This window comes from Bactrocera latifrons, unplaced genomic scaffold (assembly GCF_001853355.1).
Source record: "Bactrocera latifrons isolate USDA-ARS-PBARC rearing strain unplaced genomic scaffold, ASM185335v1 scaffold_77, whole genome shotgun sequence".
In the NCBI taxonomy this organism is placed as follows: Eukaryota; Metazoa; Arthropoda; class Insecta; order Diptera; family Tephritidae; genus Bactrocera; species Bactrocera latifrons.
This window is the reverse complement of record NW_017537456.1, coordinates 1,145,471-1,168,440: the sequence shown is the minus strand read 5'-3', so window position 1 is coordinate 1,168,440 and position 22,970 is coordinate 1,145,471. Positions and strand designations below refer to the sequence as shown.

The following is a 22,970-nucleotide window of genomic DNA, read 5'->3' as shown; positions in this document are numbered from 1 at the left end:
TGTATTCTTAGCACCCCGTCGCACATCAAGTTTCTTAGTAGATGACCTAAGACCGAGCCACTCGTAAGTTTGGCTGGAATCAAACGTAATTTCAAGGATAAATCCGGGGAAGCTTTATATTTCTAATAAATTAATATTCATTATTGGAAAAAACCTAATGGATTACAATCAAATTTACTGTCTCATTAAGATATGTATGTATCTATTAATATTTATATTAAAATGAGTAATAAAAAGTCACCGTTAAATCACACTGTTATGAGAAAAAGTATCTCTCTCAATTTCGAGTTTTATACATATTTATGGTATCGGGGGCTTTGAAAAGTTATGGTTCGATTTCGACATAACATGGCATAATTGAAAGTCCCTATTTCATTAGTGTTTGATTTTTGTGTGAATACTGTAAGGTGAAAGAATCTTACGAAATTTAAAGTGTGAATAAGGAAAGTGGAATGACCCAAAACGATTTCACTCATTTTGACTAGATTTATAATAATTTCGAAATTTTTAATAATAGATGGACTTATATGGATTTAATAATCCATATTTGTCCTTTTTTAAAACTATACTAAAATGACGTTATATGAAGGGTGGGTTCAAATACGTTGCAAATGAGCATTGTCTTCTAACTTTTATTTTGTACTCAGGCAGTACTTCAATTTTGCCTTAGTTCCTAGCCGCCTTCATTAGGTGCAGCGTTCACATACAATAGCTTCGACCAACCATGGAAATTATTTGGTACTAGAATTTGTCGCACCAGTACAGCTATGATTGGGTCCCCTTCATGGATGGATACATAGGAATCGTTGGTTTAATAATATTGAATAGCAATTGAAATATTATCTAAACGTGATTTGCGATTTCAGCTAAGTCACAACTAACTTCATTACAGGACCTATTGTTTTTTTTATCAACCTTGGTTTACCACATGTTTTCTCTCGAAATCGTTTCCACAATTAGCAGCGTGTTGGCGCCAAAACCCAACAACAAAAAAAGCGAGCAGAACCAGTTTGAAGCGCTTTTGTTCTCCTTTACTGTATTTAAGTCAAAATCAAAAACAAATTAATGAGCGTTTTATTTAGGCCATAAATTTGAAAGTTTATTTTTATACTCTCTCTGTGTAAATCGACTTCATGATCGATGTGAAATGTGTCGAAGAACTGTTTACACACTTATTTCACTTAATTTTATTGTGTTAGTTATAATACTTAAAAATAATCTGGAAATTGCCGGTTTTTTATCGCCGTTCTACTAATTCATTTTGGCAATGCTGCTGGGCGCTCAATCAGTAGAACATGCTTTTATGGGAGCAAACGCATGTTTTTCCTCTCACATATATTCTGTTGACTGTAGTCCAGCATTCAACCACATCCCTGACAGTTTCACCTGTATTTCGGTTATTCCAAATTATTAATATTAGTTTTTGGGTTATTAAGCACGCGATGCATTTTCTAACTACATGATGTGGATTTTTCGCTACCAAGCGACTTATATTTAAATATTAAATGTCCCTATTTCGTATTCAACCAACTTCCGTAACAATTAATTAATTAATGAGTTAATTAGTTTGTCAATCGTTCGCCATTGATTTGCCCTTCGTTTCTGGCAGAAATATAAGCAAGTAAATTCCGGTGATCACACACGAGCTGGCGCACGAATACATTGTGATCGGTATGCCCAGATTGAAGAGAAAATATGGATACAACTTCAGCGTGATGAAGACCATAATGCTGCAAAACATCATTGCAATCGACTGAGCCTGAGCGCGAATCTGAAACAATTAAAAATAATGAATAATTTTCTTTTAAATAATCCTTCTTCCACATCTCAGACTAACCTTTGCCGGCAGTATTTCCACAATAATCGTAAAGGTCAACGAGATTACGCCAAAAGAGGCTGTTGCGGTGACAAAAGCAACCGCCACCAGTGGAACCCAATTGTATTCGGCTTTTGTTGCGTCATCCGTGAATTGTACGAACGCACCAAAGCCGAACATGCCAAGCGCCATACCAGCGGTCGAGGTCAACATTAGTGTTTTACGACCAAACTTTTCAACCAAAATGGAAGCCAATAGTGTGCACAATATCTGCACCATACCCACAAAGATAGTACAGTCCTGTGGATTTAATGTCGAACCGGATTCRGCAAATATATGCGACATATAATTTACGAAAGCGAAACTGCTCGAAAACTGATTTTGTAAGCAGAGTACAAAAGCGATCGCGAATTTCTTTAAAGCTGACTTGTTGCCTGGAAAAAATAAGAAATTTTAATGTAATAAAAGAAAATATGTTTATATTTGCATACAAATATATAAATGTATATATATATATAAGTTAAAAAAGTAACAAATTTGACTTGATGCAATAGAAAGCAGATTCCGTATGACATGAGAGAGAAGAAGTGGAGTTCAATCGACTGGCAGGAGCTGGACTGTTAACAAACCAGAGGAGATAAGAAAACTGGACTGGGAATTTCTGAAAATATAAGTGGCTTTTGAACCAGTCATTTCCTATCTAAATAAACTTGGCTCCTTGTGCTCACCATTTACAAAAAGGAGGATGGCATTCTTCGCCATCATGTTTGTGTAAAGTCTAAGTTGAGATTTTGAATCATTGCGATACCATGCTCAAAAAATATATCTATCTCTCTAGTATATACTTAGTTTTGTCATAAGTTCTTTCAAAAGTTCAATCTGCTATAAAGAAAAACACTTTTTAAAACTTCCTGCTTGTACATTTTTTCCCAGTTTTAACCCCTTTTCATAGAACAATCTGTGTAACGCCTTTACAGCAGACTCCCGCAAAACCATAACCATTACAGAAGCTGGAAGGTGACCACGTCGAATTCTTAGAAAAATATTTTTTTGCGACTTTGAAAGTATGTGCCTAGATTTTGTCGTTTTGCTTATTAAAAACTTCCTAAGTAGTGCACAAACTTGCCTTTTGTAAAAATTATACTTTCATGGCCGTTGACCGTGTGCCACTGTAGAAGCCGCATGTGTTGGGTCTAATTTACTTTAATCGTGTTGTCAGAAGACCAGCGACCAGCGACCTATGGTAGACTTTYATGTAGGGATCCTCTCGAATAAGTTTTGACATTGTTATGTTCGATCTACCCTACTTTTCTTGGCATAATTTCTGTTTGTAAGTGGATTTCTTTATATACGTTCGTGAACATCTTTTATTGCACAGTTTGCTTCCGTTTAAAATAATAAACTAAATTAGAATGTTCAAAAGTTTAGGTCGTTGGCTCAACAATTAACGAAACTCCGTCTTCRTAATAGAGAAAAAGTAACGAATAAAAAAGAATGTAGAAAATATAAATAAAAAACATCACAACTCACAAAAGTCTTGCAAAGTGATAGACGTGGCTTTCCCTCCTTCTAATTTCGACGCCTTGAGCTCCTCAAAATCACTTTTCGCTGTCGACGTTTGCAGCTCATTGACGCACAATTCCCTTATAATAGCCTTTCTATCAATGTTATTATAGAAATTGAAAGCTTTCTCTGCTTCTTCCAGTTGACCTCGTTGCAAGAGACTCCCGGGTGTATCCGGAAAAAGCGACAATACAGCCAARTATATTATGGATAGGAAAATGATGATGCATGGTATAAGATGATAATTGAGGTAAGAGGGCAGTATGAAACCAATTAGAATGCCGCAACTGTAGAACATCATTGCCAACGACGTGAGTGCGCCGCGTATTCTTAGAAATGATAAAGAGAAAAATATATGTATGTTCATTATTTTTTATGATTTTATGTTATGGTTCAGCAATTATAAAGCTTTATAAAATTAGATAAGAGTTGAGCGTAAAAGTATAGGCGAACAGCTGTTCTCAGTGCAGTGAATAAGCAAATACACCACATACATATGTATGTATTCACACAAAACTATAAAGTATGTCTATGTACATACRTACATACATATGTATGGCTTATTTTTATAAACATACGAACATATACATATACATATTTGTTTACTAAGTACTTACTCTTTAGCTGAAATCTCRCTAATAAAGACAGGGCCAATGACATAGAGTCCGCCGCTGGTTAGCCCCGCAAAAAAACGCGATGCGTAGAWATACTCGACACTTTGTGCGAAATAGTTTAGGATCCAAAAGAGCTATTCATGAAACAAAAATAAATTGTAAAACTGTTATGTTGCAGAATATTCTTTATTTATTTCAATAAGAGCCAGTTTGAGATACAGAAATTTTGTGTTTATAATGAAATACGGCTACGGCAAAAGTGTTTTGGAAGTCTACATTATCACCAACGAGTATTTAAGTGATACYAAGCATTCAGTAAAGGATATGGAGTCATCGAAAATTTCTCGCACACAATTCGTCCATACATCTCTGTTAATGACAATTTAAGCACCGAAAAATTAAAGAACGGTCATCGTGTTGCATTTAACAGAGGTCAGTAATATCTCTTTTAAGTCTACTCAACGGATTTAGGTTAATGTTTTGAGTATGAAGCGGGGCACTACTAAACTTATAGTATACACAAAGAATTGAATTTTCGATTGATCATGTGCCCATATTCATTATTCTATTCCTGTTTCAATTAGTTTTGATGTGACAAGTAGTAGTCGAAGGAAAGAGAAAAATAAATGTGAATATTAATTTACCTATCACCAGAGATGGTTAGGATATGGCAAATGATCACAAAGACCTTTTTTTTTTTTTGTTTTGACAAAAAAGTTCGTCTTTGTCTTTATGTTTTGTTTATATTAATTTTCAAACTCTAGTTTTGTATATTTTATCCTCCGAAAGACGCTCCAACTTTTACTTAACTATTGGTGCTTTACAATTACATACGTTTGGGATTTTAAAACACAAAAACCACTAAATAAGGTTATACTTATGATTATGAAAGTCGTATTCCTTTCTTAAATACAAAATAGAAATAATTAAATTTGCACTCACCATATGTGGTATGGCCAAAAGAAACATATTTGTCTTCCTTGAGATGCGAGCCGCTAAGAGGCCAAAGAATATGTTACTGCTAAGTGAACCCAAACCGAAAATCGAACCAATCCAGGACACATCTTCAACGGCAACTTTGAATTCTAAAGGGCTTCGAGGGGATTGCAATATTAAGAGTGTTGGCGAGAGCCAGCCAAGACCAATGCCATGGGAAAGCGTCATTATGTGAGCTGATGAAATGAAATGCTAATTTTATTGAAATATTTCATAACACAATAGATATTACATAGCTGTTACATGCAGTACACTAAGCATCAAAAAATTTTATATACAATTTAACCAAGACTAGTAATAAAAATGGAAAACACTGGTTAACAAAATGTTTACTATTATTTTATATAAAATTTTATATGTCTGTGGTCGCCAAACAGTATCTTGTGATTATCGTGAATATTTAGCATTTGGAAGCTTTAAGTCACCACAATAACAATTTGTGAGTATCCTGTCTTCAATTTGTTTTGATAGCGCTTCTTCATGAAGCAAGTATCCTGAAACCTTTTGCTTTGTTTATCATCCAGCATCCAAATTTTCCGAAAAGAAATCCAAATGAGAGTCCAGCATATGTATTTTTAAGAACACATTCCATCCTAATGCCTCGTACGACATTATTAATTCATTTATTTAGGCTCATTTGTATTAGTCAATGACAGTTGGGGTAGTATCGACCCCATTTTATATATTAACTATTATCATGTCTTATACTAAAAAAAATTTTCCCTTGATTTCATTAAGGTACTTAACATAAAAATATCAATCACATGGAGTGAAAATATGCGAATATCCTGATATTAGTTCTATGGGGGTTAATTCAAGTTTTCGACTCATTTTATATATTGTAGCCACAAAGATAAAATGTTATGAGAAAAACACTTTCTGTAATTTGAATGAGATAACTCAAATATTGGCCGATAAATCCAGTATAAATTCACCTGGAAGTTCGKAAATCTTTATAGTAGGTATATGGTGTTCAGGGAAGTAATGACCGGATTCAACCTATTTTTGATACAMAGAGTTAACATTGTCAGAAAAAGATTCTTCCTGAATTTCAATTTTATATCTCACACATTTTCCGATATTTGCGGTTAAAAGTAAACTATAGATACTACGGTCCACATATTCGGTACCTAGGAGCTTAAACAGTTTAGCTTGAATTTTGGAAATTTTTAATAATAAGGTGGCATATTTAAAAAGAGTTATTAGTGAAAATTTTTATCCTGTTATATTACTTTTTTTATTTGTACACTGGAAAGTGAAAGAATCAAATGGAATTTCGACAACGTCACATAGGAATATGAGAAGAATGCCACGTACTAAATTACGTCGAAATCGGTCGGATCCCATGATATCCGTATACGATTTCACCGAAATCGATTGTGTTGAGGAATAAATAATGATTATTTTCTTAGATGTGTATTTTTAAAGAGGTAATACTTTTTCCGGAGTTGGTTATAGTTACTAGACTTATACTCGGTTTGGTTTCATAATGCCTTGCTCTGAAACAACGTTTGCACATCGTACCAAAATCGTGGCTAAGCACGACGCCTGTTCGATGCCTGGTCCCGCAACGAAATGATCAGCGATACCGATTTTCACAATTTTTTTCAGCGAATGGTTTGCTTGAATAGGTAATAAACGAAAGTGCCGCATTTGCTCTGATGGTAAACCACAAGCCATTGTTCACACMCCAAACCAAAAGCTTTTGAGTCCATGTGGAATATCATTATACAAAATATTTCCTCATTAAGATTTTACTCGTGACGAGTTCAAAGTTATTTAACACGCATTCCTGATGGTTGATTATAAGCTCTCCAGCGGAACGCTGTCCCCCTTATGACATCCAAGTACTAAAGTGTAAAATAGTTCATAACAGTATAAACTATGCGTAACTAAACCCTAAACAATATTTTATTTTTTTCTGCCATAATTATTAGCGTAAGCACTTCATTTCGTTACCCAGTAACAATAACAATAACTTTATGTGAATTGTATGATGAGTAGTTATCGATTTTTCATCTAAGCACTTTTTATTATTATATGTCCTTAATCTTTTAACTTTTATTTTTATTCGGGCTCACCTGCAAGTGTTACCAAAATCTGCATGCGATAACGTTTGCTAAAAATTGTTAGTCCTTGCTTCCTCACCATTTTTGCTTTTGTACTTTTCTTCTAACTATTAACTAATATGTATTTTATACAAAATTATGTCATAAATTTTTCGGTGAATTTTCACTTTTGTTTGGAGAAGCTTCTCCAGACTGCCTTCATTCAGCTTATTGCTCCGCTTGTCCTTTGCGCTCTGCTATGGCACTTTCGCCGCCATGTACGCGCTCACYAGCAGCAAAATCGCACAACTGCCACAAATATAAAAATATAATATTAGAAATGGTATTTTGCGCTAAATTATTTTATTTATTTACTTTAAAAATATAAAATAAAAATTRGAAAATATTTATTTAAAACAAAAATAAATAATTTTTGTGATTAGATAAAAGGTGTATATGAGATAATCTACGAGCGAAATGCAAGAAAAAAAACTAACTCTTACTGTTTTACTACGACTTTTCTGTTTCTGTTATAATACAAATGATTTATGACAGTCTGCCCTTTTTTTATCAGTGACATCGGTTTCGTTGGCACTTTCACTTTTAGGTTCTCACAATTTTGTTGCAAAAATTTAGGGGCGTTGTTAAATATGTACACAGTGTTTGTAAATTACGAGCTTATATGAAAGTCGTTCTATTTATTTCTAAGAAAGCACACAATCACAGTTTTGTTTATAAAGGTAACTAAGAAACCTTRGTTACCAAGTTCAAGATTTAGTCTGCAGGTGAATGTTATGACGACAGCAAAATATTTACGAAACGAATTAAGATAACAATTATTTATTTTTCATTTGTTTCCACAGTGTGGTCTTTAGATTAATATACTTACAAGAATATATTGTTTAATTAACAACGCGAAGGTTTCGGATTTAAAATAGTACTCAACTCTAGTTGCCCAGAGCTCTTTATTTAWAGATTTTGTTATCTTAATTCATGTATGCACCACATGCAGAGTATATATATATACACATATCTTAAACATAAGTGTTTCCTTCTTCCCGATCCTTTACATTGCATACATTAAATACTGCAATCTCTAATCAATATACCCGAAATGAACATTTGTTACAATGCTGATAGAAATGGGTATTTGTAAGTGCTTGTGATATAAATTTCGAACTTRTTTACATACAGTGGATAGAAAAAGTAAGTTATCAAAACAGCCAGCGCCGTTTTAAATGCTCTATACTTTTTTCTTTAACGAATAAAATTATTTTTATATATGTTCGGAAAATACCGTTATCAAAGTATCGCGTTTGATGATTTTAGTGGCGATCGGGTGTCTGGTAAGAAATTCTATAAGTATACTCAGTGACTAAGCGTGGAAAAAGTAAGTTATCAAGTGCAGTAATTAATACTTTTCATATTAAAACTTCAAAATAAATTAGAAAAATTCATTAACAGTGCAAGAATTTTTTATTTCATAAATTTTCAAATTGAATTGGTAAGTAAAGCGTTATTTTTTATTTTTATTTAAGGGATCAGTAGGGTAATCATACCTGGTTTTTGACATTTTTCTTCATAAAAATTTTTATTCTACAATAAAACTCGTGGAGTGTATAAACACATTTTTTCGGAATTTCTGTCGGAGAAATGGCTGDGTGAATGAGATACGTTTTTTCACTGGCGGACACGATTTCTCGTGTTTGGATWATCTGAAACACAAAAACCAAATTTATTCTTAAAAAGTACGTGAATGATTATCGTCCCTACTAGAATCAAGAAAAAATGTTGATAAATAAAAAAATAAATTAACGTTTTTTGTTTAATTTTTTTTTTACATAAATTTTGTCATAACATTGTCAATAAATTATAAAAAAAATATAGGGACGATAGCCAGGCGTTTTGTGAACATCAAAAAAAAATCATGTCCGCTAGTGTAAAACAGTGTGTTTTGATTATTTTTGGGCCTTTTTCCAAACCTTCCACTGGTAACTACATTAATTCTAAGGGTATAAGGGAACAGATAATCCAAAAAAATAAAAAAGATTACATTACTGACCCCTTAATTTTTTTAAATACTGAGGCAATTTTTTAAAATGAATTTAATAAAATTCTCAAAATGGTGGATTTTAGTTGGTTTAAAGATTATCACASGCAGCGTTATATCASGTTGTCAAATATCTCCCTTCCGCTTTTTTGTTCTTTATTTAATGCTTTATGAAAAGTGTTACTATGATCGGATTTACTTCGAGTATGCGTCGTTTCGTTYGATAATCTATTTCCATCTTGACGGCAACTTCATTATACTCCCTCCTTATTTGCGAAGAACTCGGACAGCCACTTTTCACAAGCCTCTTTTGAGTTCAACTTTACACCAACAATGGCGTTCGCCATGGACAGAAACGGGTCCAGAAGGTCTTTTTGCGTCAAATCATGCGGCACTCAAACGTCAAGCTTTTTTATGTATCCAGCCTTCTGCAGATGGTTTAAAATGGTTTGGTGACTAACACCTATCTTCTGGGTGATGTTACGAGATGCCACATGCCGATCTAACTCGATGCTTTCCGTGATTTGATCGGTATTCGTCGTCACAGGTCTTCCGCCGGCTTATCCATGGTGTCGTTTTCAAAACACACGGCCGCGTTGCAAGAAAGTAACCCTACCTAAATGAACCCAAAAATTGAAACAAATATTTTATGAAGAGCACATATTAAAATCTCAAAATTTTTGGCATAAAGTGCTCTGAACTGATGAATCAAGGATTAGACCTTGTTATTCCAACGTTATAGTTTGGCACAATATTGTAAACCTGCAAGGAAAAGTTATATCTGTAGTTTATTTAAATATTTTAAATGAACACGCCATCCCCGAGTGTCACCGACAAATTGTACCGGATTTCCTTCGACAACAGTACAACGGGCGCATTCATACTGCAAAAGTCATCACAGAACATCTAAAAAATAAAAATGTGAGTGTATTGAAATGGCCWCCTCAAAGACCTAACTTGTCACYAATTGAAAATACTTGGGCAATCCTTAAGATGCGTACAGCTGMARRGAAACCCCGAAACCTGSCTGATTTGAAAGACTGCATCTAGAGCATTTGGAATAATTTTCCTAAAAATGTTTGCTTGAAGCTTGTCAACTCCAGGCAACAACGATTAGGTCAACTAGTTACACGAAATTGTAGATATTGTTGATAATAAACAATTTGATAACTGATTTTTCTGCAAACTGCATGTGTTCATATTTCAATCTTATAAAAGCAATAAACTTCTTTTTTTTTTTTAATTACTTTCATTAGATACTTTGAAATATGGTCTCAACTTTAAAATTGTATTCATTTCTCTGTTTTGTATTTCACTTTAATAACTTACTTTTTCTACCTATTGTATATGTGGGAGTGGAAGCTGTGGGTCAAAGGTCTACACGTAACGGATGTGCCTTTTAAATGCACCTCTGACCAAAAACTACACTTAATTCGAACAACACTTGAGCAATATTCGAACTGTGTAGTCGAGCACAGTTGAGTGACACAGTAGTTCTGAAGAAGTCAGGAAGGGCGGACCAGCGGCGTCGGCCCGATAAGTTAATCAAATTACATTTAAATACGTTTTTATATTAAAATAAGTTGTTATATGTGAACAAACTGAATTCAAATATTTTTAAATAAGTTATTCTATGTGAACGTTTGAAATGAATAAATATAATAAATAAAATCTGCATATATGATATAATAAGAAAAGAAAGATAAGAAAGCTGAAAGCAGACCGCCGCTTGGTTGCCAAAATCGTGAAACGGTACGGTGATAAGCGTAGTSGTCATRTATCTTCTGAKAACTAGTGCGAACGATGAAYGGATGCATGATCGGCTGTTTTGTATATGAAGGCAGTTTATTGGGTGRGGGAGGTATGGAAGGGAGMCAGATTGGAGGCTATGGACGAAACGAATCTTCAGTTTCGCCTTAGAGCTTGCGTCTGTCTGCCAGTTGCACCTTTCTCAGTGAGTGAGATTGAGGAAATTCTTAGATACCGCAAACCCTCATTACCCCTAGATGACTGGATGCAAARTGCGGCGTCCCTCGGTTCTCTCAGCGAAGCTATGGGTTGGAAAAGGTGATCATTAGGATCCTTCCGACGGATGCCAAAGCTGATGGCGTTCAGGCTTCAAATACGGAAATCAGTGGGCGGTTCGTCAATTAGCGACTCCGTCTTCAGTCTTGAACAGTTGTTTGACGAGGTGTGGGTTGAACACATAGAGAGCGCTGAACTAGCATTCRTGATGGAGAGTCTGAAGGATAATATTGCTAATTTACTGCTACGTCTAAATCAAGACACAGCCGATGTGATTCATGAATTCTGGCTGACTAGTTACGGCATCTCTGGATTGAGGACGAATTGTCATAAGCTACTGGCGAACAAAGATGCAAGTAGAACCAGAGCCTGTATGATGGTCCGAAATGAATAAACGGTATTTCTTTTGATTAATTTCAAAGATACGAAGTTATAAGTAAAATACACTTTCTTACTATCATTAAGATAACTCACATATTGTAGAACGTTTTAGAAAGCTTTGTAAGGCAGTTAAGCAATATTTCCTTCAGCAGTGATTTATAAGCCATATTCCTGGTTGCATAACCGCAGATGATTGGCCGACTGGAAGTACGAATTTAAATATATTTTATTGTAGTTTATGGTCAGAGTTGGAAAACTTGGCCTRTATACCTCACAAAATATTGGAGACTCTTAAATATTCTTTGATTCCATTAATAACCAAATCGTGTGAGGAGATATGTGAAAGGAGACTATTTCAAATAAATTTTTGTATATCACGCTTTAAATATCTGTAGTATTAAGCGAATAGTTGTAACAGAACTGAAAGCAGGACTGAGTACAATTATGTGATATACATTGAAAATAAAAAGTTATTAAATAACTTTTATATTCTTTGTTATCAGAAATCCATTACACAAAATGCATTTAACCTTTCAAATTTTTAATACTGTTTAATTATTTAATTATGATTGAGTACTTTAATGTATACACTATTTTTTAGTCCTTTTCCATTGATTTTCCCTTTGTTTCCGGCAGAAATATAAACAAATATATGGTGGTAACAACAGATATTGTCCCAGAAGTGTACATAGTAGCTGGAATGCCCAATTCGAACAGGAAATAAGGGTATAACTTCAGAATCACGAACACTAAAAGGCTCACAAAACACATCGAAATCGATAAGGCCGGGCTACGGATCTGAAACAGGAAAATATAAATAAATATCAAAGTTGTTCGAAATTCAACCGTAAGACCAATATAATATATTCTACACACATATTTCATGATAAAATGTAGCTTTAAATTACTAATGAGTAATAAAGAGTCTTATACTACAATATTAAAATACCTTTGCCGGCAATATTTCCACCACTATGGTGAAGAAGTTTCCAAAAAGTCCATACGCCGAAGTGAAAACCACAGCAACCATGAAAGCAAGTGGTGCCCAATCATACTGAGCTTTTATGGCCGCATCGGTAAACTGTACAAAAGCGCCGAATCCGAACATGCCAATAATCATGGCGGTCGTGGAAGAAAACAACAGAGCTCTCCTACCAAATCGATCCACAAAAACAGTGGCGACGAACGTGCCGCATATATGCGTTACGCCCACAATTGTGGTAGAGAAATATGGATCCATTGTGGAGCCCGAAGCGGCAAATATTGAAGTCATGTAGTTGAGGAAGGCGAAGCTGCCTGAAAGTTGATACAGTATGCAGAGCACAAATGTGTCGGCAAATGCTTTGAGTGCTGACCTTTCAACTGTAAGAAAAGCAAATTAAATGCAAAAGCCTTTCAAATGCATAAACACTTCAGGGAATACCTACAAAAGTCTTGYAATTTTACAGTCACGTTAGCGTTTCCTGTCAAAATGATCGTTTTCAACTCTTCAAATTCGCTTTGTACTTCCGTTGCTGTTTTCGACTCCTCAACTCTCCGACTCAACTGCACGTCAACACCATTATCAAAGCCTTTGTAGAAATTGAAAGCGGCTTCCGCTTCGGTAAAGCGACCACTTCTCAGGAGGCTTTGTGGTGTTTCCGGGAAGAAGCAAAACACCACAACATAAATTATGGGCAGCGCCAGCCCAATACACGGTGTTATATAGTAGTCAACTTTTGTGGGTAGTATGAAGCCGATCAGTACACCGCAGCTGAGAAACAACATACCCATAGACATGAGTGTGCCACGAACACTGTACAAATTTCGAAAAGAAGTCAAACATTTATTTTCACATTTCAAAATGGAAAATGGACACACTCACTCTTTGTCTAGAATTTCGCTAAGAAACATTGGCGCAATAACGAACAAGCCGCCGCTGGTGACACCGGCAAAGAAGCGGCCTGCATAGAGATACTCAACGTTTTGTACAAAATAGTTTAAGATCCAAAATAGCTGGAAACAAACATATTACAAACGACTAATTACGTAACTGATATTCTTAATCACCATATGTGGCAGCGCCAATAAATACATATTCAGTTTCCGACTTAAGCGATTGGCAGTGAGGCCAAATAGAATATTTCCACTCAAAAAGCCGAAACCGAAGAGTGATCCAATCCATGATACCTGCTCTACGGTTACGGGAAAGCTTAACGGTGTCTCAGGCGATTGTATTATTTGCACCGTGGGTGACACCCAGCCGATACCAAGTCCATGAGCAAAATTCATAATGTGATCTGTAAGTGATAACAAACAAGAAGCAGTCTTTAGCGATACTAAATAWTTTAATGAAAGCTCTCTCTCTTGCTGTCAATGTAAGACATTTTTCTCTAAAATATCASCTCCCTTTGAATATCAGTATTTTCATATGGTTACTCTACTTTCCCACTTCTCCGAAAACACTGTACAAACACTCTTATTTACTTTACAGAATCACTGATATCGAACAGCATATTTCCGAGACATAACGATCTCGAGAATATATCGTAAATAATTTACTTCATATACCGCTTAAAATTTGTGTTAMTCCGCTGGACATTTTTATATAATTTTTTAAACAATAACAGCAAATTCCAAATTCTATGCATAGTTTTCTTTTCAGCACTACAAGAAATTTCTCATCAATGTTATCATGGATGAAAGCTCCGAAAGAAATTTTATGATGTTATAGGATGTAGTATTCCGCTCTTATAAATTATGTATGTGACCTCTGAAAACCATAGTGAAATGCGTTTCCGCGACAGTCGGATTTATGTTAACTGAACGGAGCTGGAATTCTATGCTACCATGYACTGTCAACCGGACAGCACACCTCAAATAAATTATGAAATCTTTTCTACCACTACAAGAGCAACAATGAAAGAAAAGGACAATTCTCTCATAATGCCTAACAGATTTTAAGAACTCGTAAACTTTTCGATTCAGTTCATTTCACATGTTAGAACATTACACATTTTTATTGCATTTAAGGTATTCATATTCATATTTACTCACACGTAAGCGCTACCAGCACCTGCATGCGATGCCGTTTACCAAGCATTGGTAACTTCGCTGTCAACATTTTTTTTTTTTTTTTTTTGTTTTAATTCTCGACACAAAGATAAAAATATTTCAGGCTTAAATAGAAAGCCTCACAGTATCACAAAATTTATTGAAAAATTTCCCACTGATTCGCAAAATGCGACGACGTGCGCGTGTCACCGGTTATCACTTAACTAATCAATTCTCGCATTATCAGACGACCTTGTCACCAACACGATTTTCAGCCAACGCGGTTTATCATTGAAATTATAAATAACATCGGRCGTCTCCATCTTGTTTGCTTTAGAGTGTGAATTATAGTGATGATTAGATAGTTTGTAATAGTGTTTGCTAGTTTTAATGCCTCTATGCAAATAATAATCTCAATAAACTTGACAGTAATCTAGTCTGCCCATAGGCTTAATTGGTGAGAAAAGTTTAGCTTTTCAAAGAAGAAGTTAAATTGGAACTCCTTAAATTTGTGCGTTTGTTGCTTGTTAATATATTCGGCAAATRTGAAATGTCGCGAGAACTATTCACTTATGATTAATTAGCATTGYATATACTTCAAATTCAATAATGAATCGGTAAAGAGATGTTTCGTCGCATGTTATACACTTCAGCACTTCTGGTCGTCGTTAAATTCATTTATATCAATTTGATATGACGTTGAAACTTGACGCCTCTGTTTAATCCAAAACGCAGCTAAATTGAACTTTCGAAACCAGAAAATTTTTAAATTTTCGTTATTTTTTTTTAACACACCTCGTATAAATTGTACAAAAGTTGTAATATTTTTACTACAGAAAAAAATTGAGAATAGAGTGTTTTTAATAAAATGATCCCTCAGTACCAGTACCAGATACCTACCTATTGTAACCGACAGTTTTTCCCCGAATTCACAAACGAACGCTTATAATGTATTTTAATGATAATTGTATTTTAATGATAATTTAAAAAAACATAAAAAGAGTGGCCGCTGCTGCTGTTAAATGTCCGCCTCGGAGTGTGGTCGATGCTCAACTAACTCTCCCTCCTTCGGTGACACTATGTAAGGAAAGTGTTTTGCTTATTGAATCAAAAACAACGAAACAATTTAAGATGTACAATAAGAAAAATTGCGTCGATGAGTCCATAATTTCAAAAGAAAAAAAAAAAATAATAATAATTATAATAAAACATCCATTGGCCCTACTAATGAGTCAAACTGTGAAATCACGGCGGAGAACCGCGTTTTGAGAATTTTCCAGCTTTGCTATTTTTTTCGTCATGATTTCATTTAGAACATCATTCAAAACGTGATCTCCATTGCTTCTGAAATTATAACTTGGTCTTCTTTAGCATCAGACGCCATATCCGTTTTTCATTCGTTATCTGTTGGAATTTCTTCTAAAATTAAAGCAATTCCACCTTTCTTCGAAGATTTGCCGTGAAAACGATTCATGATGTACTAAAAACTGTATGTAATTGCATATATGGAAATATGTACATTACTGGTACTTACAAATCTCCAAGAGAAAACCGATTGTCATTGTCAGACGAATAAGACATATGTATGTAGACGACAACGGGTTAAGAGCGATCTGTTGCCTTTGACAATAATYTAAACCCAATTTCTTGAAGATACCTTTGTCAAAAAAAAGTTTTCCACACGGACAGTAGAGCTTCATCTTTGTTCGAAGCTCATTTTCGCACCGCAAATAACTCCACTTTCAATCGATGAAATGTCATGAAATTCTCACTGGACAATCGATAAGGATATCAGATTCTAACGACATATAGATACCGCCACCAGGGGCTGTAGATTCAGAAAGTCCTGTTTACTTTGGAACAATTCTTTTATATATGAATATTATATTTAATAAATATTTCTAACATATTAACTACAAAACTATACTATTTAGTGCAAGGCAAATAGTTGACTATGTACAAAATTTAWGGAAATTATTTCCTATTCTGCTTCCATGGATTTTCCTTTCGTTTCCGGTAAAAATATGTACAAATATATGGTGGTAACCACACATACCGTCGCTGTGCTGTACATGGTAGTGGAGACTCCCAGTTCAAATAGGAAATATGGATATATTTTCAGCATAATGAATACTAGCAAACTGAATATAGTCATTGCCATTGGTAGTACTAGAGTGCGAATCTGCAGAAAAAAGAAAAATCATTAAAAGTTATTTAGTTATTAAAAGTAAATTCCGAGAAAATTTTTAAGCGAAAGTAAAACTTAATTCTTCGCTAATATAACGTATCCGAATTAATATGTTTGTTAATATACTATACTACTCACTTTGATCGGCATAATTTCAACCAGAATAACCGAAGTAGTACCAAAAAGTCCACTTGCTGTAAAGAAGACCACAATCATCATTAAGACAAGTGGCGCCCAATAATACACTTCCAACGTCTTGTTGTCTGCGAGCTGAATGAAGGTGCCAAAGATAAACATACCGACAGACATGCCTATTGTCGACAAAAATAACACCGCTCTTCTACCAAGATGCTCTACTAATAGTGTGGCAACACAACAACCGATAATATGCGTGATGCCAACTATATTTGTACAGAAGTATGGATCCATTACCGAACCAGATGCGTTAAATATCGAAGTCATATAGTTGAGAGATGCGAAACAGCCCGACAACTGATAAAGAATGGACAGCACAGCGCCGTTAGCAAACGCCTTGAGTGCAGATTTTGTGACTATAAGAAAGTACGACCTGCAGATATTTCTGTTATATTTAGTATGCTTCAGGAATACTTACGAAAGTCATCTATAGTGATAGGTTGGCTGGAGTCACCGTTCAAAATATTCCTACTTAGCTTTTCAAATTCACCTTGCACCGTTTCCGACGCTTTCAAACTATAGCTGAGCGAATTTTTCTCACTTCCTAAGCCGTTATAAAAGTCAAAAGCTGCTTTGGCTTCTAGAATATTATTGCTTTTTAAAAGGCTTTGTGGTGTTTCCGGAAAAAAACATAGAGCTATTAGAAACACACTTGGAAAAAGCAACCCGATACAAGGTATTACATGATAGTTCAGTAGAGATGGAAGTACAAAACCCGTTACAATTCCACCACTGAGGAACAACATTCCCGAGGACATAATAGCGCCCCGGATGCTGCAACAAAAGTGATTACATTAAGCGTAAAGTCACACCCWTCAATAATATTTTTGTTGTATTTCATTACTCACTTTTTGTTTAAAATTTCGCTCTGAAAAATCGGTGTGATCAGGAACAGCCCGCCGCCAGTGACACCAGCGAGGAAACGTCCTGCATATAGATAGTCGATATTTTCAACAAAGTAGGCCAGTATCCAGAAAAGCTAATAAGAATAATGGGACAATTATTAATTAATTAATAAAGAATCTTATTTCGCTTACCATATGTGGAAGAGGCAGAATATACAAATTAAATTTGCGTCGAAAGCGATTTATAGTTACTGCAAACAGAATGGTGCCAGCTAAGAAGCCAAAACCAAACATCGAGCTAATCCAGGAAATCTCTTCAGGAGTAACAGAAAAACTTAACGGTGTTTTAGGTGATTGTATAATTTCTACTATCGGTGACATACATCCCGTGCTAAAACCATGTGCGAAGATGATAATTTGAACTGAAATGCATAAGAAACAGTTGCATATCTTCTTCATATATACAAATTACGTGTCACGTTGTTTGTCCTGTTTGTCCGCGATGGATTCSTAAACTACTTAACCGATTTTAGTAAAATTTAGTACACATTGTTMAGTTTGAACCAACTCAGAAGATGGGATAGTCAAAACAATTCATAAATAAAGAAATATAGCGAAATTTCTATTAAATGGACGTTACATTAAGCGGACATCTCCATTAACCATTCACATTGGCCAGTCCCACTATTTGTCGATTTTTATTAGGCACAATCTATTAAGCGGACAACTCTATTAACTGGACACAAAGGCTGGTAACGAGATATTTAAAAAGCAGCCTAAAGTTCGTTATTTTTTCTAAGAAATTTATCTTCATAAAAACATTCAAAATTAAAGCTGAAGTACAATCCTTTGGATTCTTATAGCGACAGAAACATTTTCGCCTTTATTCGTAAATAAAATTTTCACTGTATTGTATAAAATGTATACCTCAGCAACGCGTGGCCGACTCCGCTAGTATACTTAATAGCTTAGGTCCAGTGATTGACCCACGAGGGAGAGAGTTCGCACTTGGAACTCCCATAGTCTTATGTATCAACAAATCACTTTCWACATAGCACAAGTATGCTTATGAATTCTTTTGTATTACAGCTAACTCAAGTGCATGTCTGAATGTGATCTGACATGTTGAATGTAACACTTGCACACCTATTGGACATCAACGAGTTGACACAGCTAGAGCTAGAGAAGAGCGCACTAGACCCTTTCCGATTTACATGGGACCGAAAAGATCCTTCGTTGATCTTACGGTGGATAAACCAAAGTAAGTGTTTTTTTTTTCTCAGCTTCGTACAAAGTCTCKAAATTAGGAGATCGATCCTAACAGGCATTTCATTTGGACAGCTTAGAACGCTGATTAATTGTGGAACTTAAAACTCYAAATATAATTGCTTATAAGACTCTCATAAATAGACATTATTCATTGACAAATTAGTTAAGTTGGTTATGGTWAGTTTCGGCTGTGTCCCCCAGATTGCCAAAGAGCTAGTAGTTCAGTTGAATTCCTGCGTTCGACTTTAAGCCAAAAGGAACTCGCAGTCGCACAGAAGCTGATTGCCAACGAACGTCTGCTGAGATCTATACTTTCCSYGCTAGAACGCAAGATGATAACGGASACTCAACTCGTGCTCACTSMAATGTGAGCATGGCAAGGAGCACCCTCAACCTAACTCATCGAATTTGCAGTCACCAGGGTTGAAATGAGGCTAATAATGAAGTACTACAAGTATACTGTTGCTAGTTAGAAAGCATAAGCAATACAATTTAAGTTTGCTACTGTACACTAAAATACATACGAGTGCTATATCCTCTAAACTTACCCGTGAGTGCGCTTAATATTTGCATGCGATATTGTTTTCTAAAAATCATCAACTTATTATCCAGCATTCTGTCAATAAATCCAAATCTCGAAGATGTAAAAAATTCACAAAAATACTTTTAATCGTCRAATTCACTTCAGTTCCACCAGAGTGGCTCACGAACTGTTCGTATCGCTTACTTAACGTGCACTCAATTAATTTTCAAAAGACAACTGTAGTTATTATAACTGATTTAGTATTTGCGCAATAAATTATAAATGAATGGTTTATTTGCGAAATTATTATCAAAGTTGGCTTATTGGCATAATATTTGTAATTAAAACACAATTATTTAATATGTTTTGAAGTTTTTCTTTTTATAAATATATGACAGTTATAAATTTCGAGCGGTAAAACCTTTTAAGGGACTCGTCTAGAGTTGACATTTTCATATAATTTAGTTAAGAATGTTAACCCTTTTTGCGATCAATTCTCAAGTAACATTGGTGAAATGGCGTTAGTACTTTAGGCAGCTTTCTAGTTATTTATTCCCTCGAGTGTTCTACAAATTTTCAATTTTCAGCATACCCCTCATTACCAGCCAGTCAGCTCTGAACCTTTTGAAGTCAAATTCTGCTCATTGCAGTGATCATGCTATTTTCGACATAATGAAGTAATCCTTAGCAATGTGGTCACTAGCTGTGCTAGTAAGTWTTAATGAGAAGTGAAACACTTTTTTAATGGTTTGGCGTTTACTGACTGTAATGGTTATTCTAATAAAGTCTGTACAGATCCTGCTCTTATGTTTCGGGTCATTGTCCGCTTACAGTAGTCAAGCCTCTAATGTTCTACGGTTTGTTCTTCTCGTGGAGCGCGCTCAGAAAGATAGTTAGCGTAACCTTGCACGTGTTCAAAGAGCGGACTCATATGCATCTCCGGTGCACTGCGGACTACACCAACAGTAGCAGTTTATGCCATATTACACTTAGCCGCAGTGGAAATTGCCGGCAGGTGCGATGCTGCGAACTGCGCTCTCAGGACAAGGTAGGACGGGCTTATAAAGGTGTTCAAACAAGGAGATGTCGAAATSCTCTCGTTTTTCAACTGAATCCCTGATAATTTGCATGACTGCGTCGCAAAATCTACACACGSCGGTTTTTGCTAACATACGTGGAATATGTGGAGGGGGTGAAGTCGCTGGARAAGAAGCGCAGGGAGTTTTTTCACGAATATGTAGAAGATAGGAGAGATTGTTGGGAAGTAGTTTTATGAAAGAAGTTCGCCGTCAATCTAAGCTTAAGTCTACCAGACCTCTGTAGTGTCTTCAGGCAGAGGTGGCTGTTATTAAGGTGGGGGTAGACGAACTGCGTTTCTCATASCGTACATTAATTTTCCCTATTTCACGACACTTCGTGATACATTAAGCAGAAAACGTTATTTCTTGAGTTCACTGTAATTACATACATATAAAAACTGAAAACAGCCTATACTACAACAATAACAAAATACTAAAATAAGATAACATAATATAAATTACTTTAGTAACTCATATTTATTTGACGAGTAATATACGAATGTATTTACAAAACGATGTTGTTGACTTTTATTATATTACGGAATATGCATATATAAATGAAATAATACTTATACTATATACATATATAGTTTTTTTACCAAGCGTTCAATGCCAAATGTGCACGTTTTTATTTGCTCGCTACATGTTGAAACGGAGTATATTATGTTAATTCCTCTAACGGTTGTTTGTGACACCTTAAACAAATAGGGACCTCGTTTAGGGAGAGGCAATAAGTTAGCTGGCCTGGAAAACGAGTAGTTTCGACAGGGTCGCATCGTATAGAGAGAGGTGTTAAGTGTTTTGGTTTCATTAGGCATGCAAAGAGTTGGCTAGTGTCAGCCGGGGATTCATTGTATATATTTACTGGGAGAGAATGCACGATATATTGTTCGCGATCACCGACAGGCTGGATGAATGTTCTCCTAATGTTTCTCCTGCTTGGAGATAAGTATACAAGCTCCATTACAGCTTTTTGGTTCTCTCCTTACTCGAYGGGAGACACCAGGAGACTTCCTGTTATAGGCCGGTATGCGCTGTATCTTTTTTATCTGCGTGCTTCTACARCCAGGTAACCATATTATTGCATTGTATGYTRCCAACAACGTCTCTTTGCATTTGCCCCAAGTGCTGTCGCGGAAATTTTGAGGTCCAGTCTGTACATCCTTTGTCGTAAGTAGGGTGGTCCTGGAGAAGTGACTTTAAGCCTCCTTGCCGTGAAGATCGGATACAATTTGCACAACAACCGGCCAAGGGCTGTTATTTCAAGGGTCTAACCTTGCTTGGATTGGTTAGTAAAAACGTTACGGGAAAGTTGAAGAAAAATTTGATTATAGTGACCAAGCATTTTAAGTTTTATTCTTATTCGGAGAAGGTGGTATTGCATGTGAGTTAAATCGGACAGCTAACATTCCCACAAAATGCCGTCAATCAAAAAACTATAAAGTACTATAACCAATCAATCAACAGCATATCTGTACATTGTACCAAAATGTATTAAACCCTATACCTATACCACGTATTAGGATTTTCATACCTCTGGTTGGGTTTATACAGTCAATTATATCGATTAATATGTAAGATCTCTTATCAAAATAAAGTTAACGTCTTTTGCGGTCAGCATGGGTCAAAATAGTCAGTCAACAAATGGCATCAGCAACTATGTAAAATAATTATCGCTTTTCTAGTAGACTGCCGAATGTATCCGATTTTCCAGTTGATTTTATAGCATTTATTTTTATCAATAGACGTGTTATTTTAAAAAATTGGGTGTATTCTTAAACATAGTGGGGCTTAGCGCTGAATAAGATTGMAATCAATTTAGACCTTCGTCTAAAACCCATATCTCTAATATAATAATTCACATTTCCTATTATACCCWATATGTAATGTTAAATGTCATCCTTTTTGCTGAAATAAAAATGGAATGGAATTAAATATTATTAATAATAAAAATTATCCTCACACATCACTAAGATGAATATAGATTTGTGTTAGTTAGTTTGATTTTAATATAGGAAAATAGGCGGGCATGAAACAAAAAGTTGTAAGGAAAGGAAGTAAATTTATGACTTATAACATACCATAGTATAAGGTCACAGAACGCTAAGCATGAYTCCAATCCATTCTCAATTACGTAGCATAAMTRATGTTRAATTTATTTGCGACAWTTTTAYATTTCACAGACATGTTGCAACAGTTAAGCCACAAGCCCAACAGTATTCCAGSGCCTTTTTGAAGAATACAGAGTTCCTTTTCGGAACGAATGGAAAATGTACTACACCGATGGGTCAAAGTCGAAGGACCACACGTCATTCGCTGTGGTCCAAGCCGATGGGAAAACAGTA

At 35.2% G+C, this 22,970-nt stretch overlaps 2 protein-coding genes across 2 annotated transcripts; both read right to left on the bottom strand.

Annotated features, from left to right (window-relative positions):
* Positions 1-1,091: 1,091 nt before the first annotated feature.
* Positions 1,092-14,602, bottom strand: LOC108976451. The gene is made up of 12 exons (XM_018945566.1): positions 14,530-14,602; positions 13,543-13,772; positions 13,358-13,488; positions 12,921-13,288; positions 12,443-12,855; positions 12,094-12,291; positions 7,071-7,161; positions 4,936-5,165; positions 3,997-4,127; positions 3,347-3,708; positions 1,838-2,250; positions 1,092-1,771 (listed from the first exon to the last, which is right to left on the bottom strand). Exons 1-12 carry the CDS (start codon positions 14,594-14,596, stop codon positions 1,571-1,573), a joined length of 2,835 nt encoding a protein of 944 aa, XP_018801111.1. The 5' UTR covers positions 14,597-14,602; the 3' UTR covers positions 1,092-1,570.
* A 1,835-nt stretch (positions 14,603-16,437) lies between these two features.
* On the bottom strand, positions 16,438-19,750 carry LOC108976487 (facilitated trehalose transporter Tret1-like). Its single transcript, XM_018945615.1, has 6 exons — positions 19,572-19,750; positions 17,947-18,176; positions 17,758-17,888; positions 17,328-17,683; positions 16,853-17,265; positions 16,438-16,708 (listed from the first exon to the last, which is right to left on the bottom strand). The coding sequence occupies exons 1-6, from the start codon at positions 19,636-19,638 to the stop codon at positions 16,508-16,510; spliced, it is 1,398 nt and encodes a 465-aa protein (XP_018801160.1). The 5' UTR covers positions 19,639-19,750; the 3' UTR covers positions 16,438-16,507.
* Positions 19,751-22,970: the final 3,220 nt, after the last annotated feature.

What these genes read in the sequence shown, in the direction of transcription:
- LOC108976487 (XM_018945615.1), bottom strand. Translation starts at nt 19,638, where the DNA reads ATGCTGGATAATAAGTTGATGATTTTTAGAAAACAATATCGCATGCAA. An exon ending in TTCTGCCTCTTCCACATATG is followed by an intron (nt 17,889 to 17,946) that starts GTAAGCGAAATA and finishes TATTCTTATTAG; the next exon opens with CTTTTCTGGATACTGGCCTA. An exon ending in TTGAAATTATGCCGATCAAA is followed by an intron (nt 16,709 to 16,852) that starts GTGAGTAGTATA and finishes TTTTTTCTGCAG; the next exon opens with ATTCGCACTCTAGTACTACC.